Source organism: Sphaeroforma arctica, assembly GCF_001186125.1.
Source record: "Sphaeroforma arctica JP610 unplaced genomic scaffold supercont1.2251, whole genome shotgun sequence".
In the NCBI taxonomy this organism is placed as follows: domain Eukaryota; class Ichthyosporea; order Ichthyophonida; genus Sphaeroforma; species Sphaeroforma arctica.
Window position 1 is genome coordinate 1 of NW_014038307.1, and position 4959 is coordinate 4959.

At 43.8% G+C, this 4959-nt stretch overlaps 2 protein-coding genes across 2 annotated transcripts; one reads left to right on the forward strand and one right to left on the reverse strand.

Annotated features, from left to right (window-relative positions):
* Positions 1 to 353: 353 nt before the first annotated feature.
* Positions 354 to 1881, forward strand: SARC_12366 (hypothetical protein; the record flags this gene model as incomplete). Its single annotated transcript, XM_014293527.1, has 1 exon — positions 354 to 1881. The coding sequence occupies one exon, from the start codon at positions 354 to 356 to the stop codon at positions 1722 to 1724; it is 1371 nt and encodes a 456-aa protein (XP_014149002.1). The 3' UTR covers positions 1725 to 1881.
* A 734-nt stretch (positions 1882 to 2615) lies between these two features.
* SARC_12368 (hypothetical protein) lies at positions 2616 to 4784 on the reverse strand (the record flags this gene model as incomplete). The annotated part of the gene is made up of 4 exons (XM_014293528.1): positions 2616 to 2887; positions 3168 to 3309; positions 4399 to 4485; positions 4672 to 4784. Coding segments are annotated over 4 exons (518 nt in total), but the record flags the coding sequence as incomplete, so codon positions are not given.
* Between the last annotated feature and the right edge of the window lie 175 nt (positions 4785 to 4959).

A 4959-nucleotide genomic window follows, 5' to 3' on the forward strand; every position in this document is an offset into this window, starting at 1 on the left:
TGTGTACGTATTTATATGTATTGTTTATATTTTTTTTAACATTTTTTGCTGTTTTCAAATGTATATGCGTAGATGTGCATGGATACAAATGTTGTGTACTGTATTTGCTCTTAGTATGTTGCTCGCATAGTTTGGGTACATATGATGACCTTGCTTTCATTTGTTTGCCTAAAGAACTGCTCATTATACCTCATATTTGTCTTCATTTTTATTCACGATGTTGTCTTCATTTGCTTGCTAAATGGTATTATATTATACACAAAACACAGAAACATAATTTCCATTTAACTCTCACCCCTGCTTCTACATACTTGCTCAAACGTACACACAACCACACGTTCTTTTCCACTTAGCTGAAGGATTGGGTCAAGTTTGGGCACAATGTCTCGTGCTCATTTGGCTTCGGCAATCTAGCATGCAACCGCTATGTACTCGCACCCAAAGTGGACAGGTGGACCACCACATACGAGCCCGTCACCAGCACCTGGCCCGGCGGTGAGCAGAATGTTAAAAAAAGGGCCGTTTCTGCCCTGACCGAGCAAAGAGTCTCGCCAGCAGCCGAAGTGGGTCTCAATACCGACGGTCAGAGTATAGACAAGGAGAGCGGTACATCTAGGGAAGTACCGAACATCAGTCATTCAAGCGGGACTTCAGGGGGGGTGTCAAACCCCATGCATAGAGATGAGGACTCAGTCGGCCCTAAAAACCCGGAGACGGGTGCAGCACACAGCGCGGATAGTTGGGAGAGGGATAAAGGGCAAACTAATACAGGCGAGCATGAGAGCGCTGCTGCTATTGGCCGCGACTCTGACTGTGCGAAGGAGACCCGGACACAGGGTGTATCGATAAGACAGGTACCACAGACCGATAGTAGTACAACCACGGTCAACCACAACAAGCCAGGGTGGGGCGCTAGGGTGGGCTTCCCACCACCACTTAAGCGCCAACACACGGCCGCATTCGCTGGCAATGCGCAGATGTACATGAGAGCACCTGTCCGACAACTACCCAAATTACTACCCAAGCCATTCGTATCTATGCCAGCCCCGGAGCTAGTTAAAGTTGTATACGAAGAAGGAAAATTACCGCCGGGTGCGCCGGTTAAAATGAGGAGAAAGTTTGCGAAACGGCGTCGTAAGAAAAAGTCTGATGAGGAACCCGAGGAAATCTCTGAAGAAAACCCCGAGGAAAAACCTGCTGAAGAGCCTCTGGAGAGTGTAGAGAGTGCGGAGGATGAAGAAATAGATCCCGAGGCAACGGTGACCTTTGGATGTGACTGGGAGGGGTGTACGTACTACAGCGCGACGGCAGAAGAGACGAAAGCACACTACGAACGTCACTATAACAAGGATAAACCGTTCTTATGTGTGTGGGAGGGGTGTGACATGTCCTTTAAGGCCAAGAGTCTGCTCAGAGACCACACGCGCACACACTCGCGCGAACAACCGTTTGCGTGCACTTTTAAGGGCTGCACCAAGACCTTCAGTCACCCCGGCAACCTGCATAAGCATTTCCGAACTCACACCGGAGAGAAGCCGTACCCCTGTAAGCACCCGGGATGCCTCTTCAGCGCTGCCCATATAGGGAACCTAAAGGGTCATATGGCGGTTCATACAAGACAAAAGGACCATATCTGTCCGCATTTTGAGTGTGGTAAGGCTTACGCACACTTCAGCAGCCTGTTCAAGCATATCAAATCAGTCCATGGCGGGATGTCGATATAAAGAACCAAACCCCTAAACCCTAAAAAGGACCATATCTGTCCGCAGTTTGAGTGTGGTAAGGCGTACGCACACTTCAGCAGCCTGTTTAAGCATATCAAATCAGTCCATGGCGGGATATCGATAAAAAAAAAGTATACTTGATAAAAAAGTTATTGGCTATTTTTAACGCCGCCCAAAAGTTACTGGCTATTTTTAACGCTGCCCGAAAATTACTGGCTATTTTAACGCTGCCCAAAAGTTACTGGAAGACACTTTTTAGCCCACCTGCTCTAATTGGTGGCGAAAGCACGCCCGCCCTACCATGCTCATGTATCATTTAGATGTGAAAATGAAATGGAGGAGTATTTGTATATGATTTGAAATTATTTTCCAAGCATGGTTGTACGTGAAGTATGTTCCAAGTATGGTTATATGTGAAGTATGTTCCAAGTATGGTTATATGTGAAGTATGTTCCAAGTACGAATGTATGTTCTATCATGCGTTGCGGTGAACGTGCGAGTCTGTCTGCGGGCGTACATGTCTCCTGATCGTCATCAGGAAAGACACTATGCGAGACAACGGGAGGAGGGGGGGCTGGTAAAGGGGTGTGAAAATTCAACATATTTCTTTCGCAATTCGTGTATGTATGTCCATATAATTAAAGACCAATTGAACGTTTACGTACTTCTGGAGTGCTTCCCCTTTATCGCTCACGGTTGCCATTGCGGGGGACGACACTCAATGCAAACGGAATGCGGTCACCCCCGCGAGCGGACCGTTACTAGTAGATATACATACGAAGAAAACCTACACCTGTCATGCATATGTGACATGCATTATCCGTGTATATATAGCACGAATTGTCCATGCAGATACAACATGTATCAACTATGTCACCAACAACATCTATGGCACACCCCTAAACCCTAAACCGTATTACAACCGGGTCAGGTCCGATGTGTGTATGTGAGTGTGTCATGTTTAATTGGCCTGAAATCTGGACTGTACTAGAGCAGCCCAGCAAGTCGATCTAAAGCGACATTGAATGGATGGAGCGCGGTCAAGAGCTCAACGATCCTTGTCATTAGCTTCGGCGTACCTAAATAGGAATCGTCAATCTTTGCAAACACTGTAAAGCTCTTGTATCTTATTAGGTCGATGTTTGCCATGTCGACGGAGTATCCTGGATGTGGGAGATATAACAAGTGAGGCGTTGTGAGATGCGACTGGTTTGGATACGCTTGAATAGCAGAACCAAAATGAGCCGCGGATCCGATTCGAGGGGCAGAAAATCGGGAATATTGTCAGTTCGAAGCCTTGAAGAGTGGACTACTCGAAGCTACACACATGTGTCTGTGTGCGGAGATACAAACCCCATCGATAGAAGCTACCTACACGCATCTCAACCCAAAACAAAAAGGAGAAGGTCAGTAGATAAACACACATGAGAGCAACAAACAAACCTCGGGGTGTCGATTTCAATCTACTTTTATCGTTATTTTCCAGACCCTCCCCAAATAACTTCTTAAAGCGCGGGCTCTTAAGCACTCCTCTGAGCTCATCTGCGGCACTGTCTGCTAACAGGGCTGTGCGAACGGCCTTCAACTGCGCAATTCAAGGTATGTAACATGTTAAGTATATATGATAAGATGACCCTATGAGCACATCACAGGGTATGTAACAGGTTAAGTACATTTGATAAGATGACCTTATGAGCACGTCACAGGATATGTAACAGGTCAAGTATATATGATAAGATGACCCTATGAGCACATCACAGGATATGTAACAGGTTAAGGATATATGATAAGATAACCCCATGCGCACATCACAGGATATGTAACAGGTTAAGTATATATGATAAGATGAGCCTATGAGCACATCACAGGGTATGAAATAGTTTAAGTATATACGATAGGGTATGTAGCATGTTAAGTATATATGATAATATGACCCTATGAGCACATCACAGGGTATGTAACACGTTAAGTATATATGATAAGGGTATGAAGCATGTTAAGTATATATGATAAGATGACCCTATGAGCACATCACAGGATATGTAACAGGTTAAGTATATATGATACGATGACTCTATGAGCACATCACAGGATATGCAGTATGCCAAGTATATATGATAAGATGACCCTATGAGCACATCACAGGGTATGTAGAATGTCAAGTTTATACGATAAGATGACCCTATGAGCACATCACAGGGTATGTAGAATGTCAAGTTTATACGATAAGGGTATGTAACAGGTGAAGTATTTATAATAAGATGACCCTATGAGCACATCACAGGGTATGTAACAGGTTAAGTATATACGATAAGGGTATGTAGCACTATAAGTATATATGATAAGATGACCCTATGAGCACATCACAGGATATGTAACAGGTTAAGTATATATGATAAGATGACTCTATGAGCATATCACAGGATATGCCTAAGTATATATGATAAGATGACCCTATGAGCACATCACAGGGTATTTAACATGTTAAGTATATATGATAAGATGAACCTATGAGCACATCACAGAGTATGTAGCATGTTAAATATATACGATAAGGGTATGTAGCACGTTAAGTATACACGATAAGATGACCCAATGAGCATTATATATATATATATATATATATCTATATCTTTTTTTATAAGGATATGTTAGCATATATATTCTCACATACCTCTTTCGCGACGGGGTTGTACAGGCCTCCGCCCACCACTGAGTGACCTCCGGGTTGAATTTGTAAATAGTAGCAGCTGCGGATGGACTGCGAATGACACGGATAGCCGCGTAGGTAGGTATAAGAAACAAAGCAAGCAATGAGCTATAGGTGGCCAGCCAGTGAGTGTTGATTGGAGTGAAATCTACTCCATAAACGCCAAAGTAAAGGTAGGTATTGTGATGAGGAGAAATAAAAACTGAAGCGTGAAAATAAACCTCCTGGGTACTGTACCTTCCTCGGATTGATCGAAGGTGCCAATAGAGCAGCAAAGTATTCCTTATAAGGCAACCCTCCAAACCGCGTATCGCGGTATATTCTATATATGCATTGCTGTGCGTTGAGATCTGAGTGCAGACGAGAGCGCAGTCATGGAATGAGGATTAGCTGAACTGAGACAGAATGTGAGACTAATAACAGGTACAGCAATAGGGTGCAAGTCCTGTCAAAAGTCGATTATATCATGTATATATATATATATATACAAATACATACACACACACACACACACACACACACACA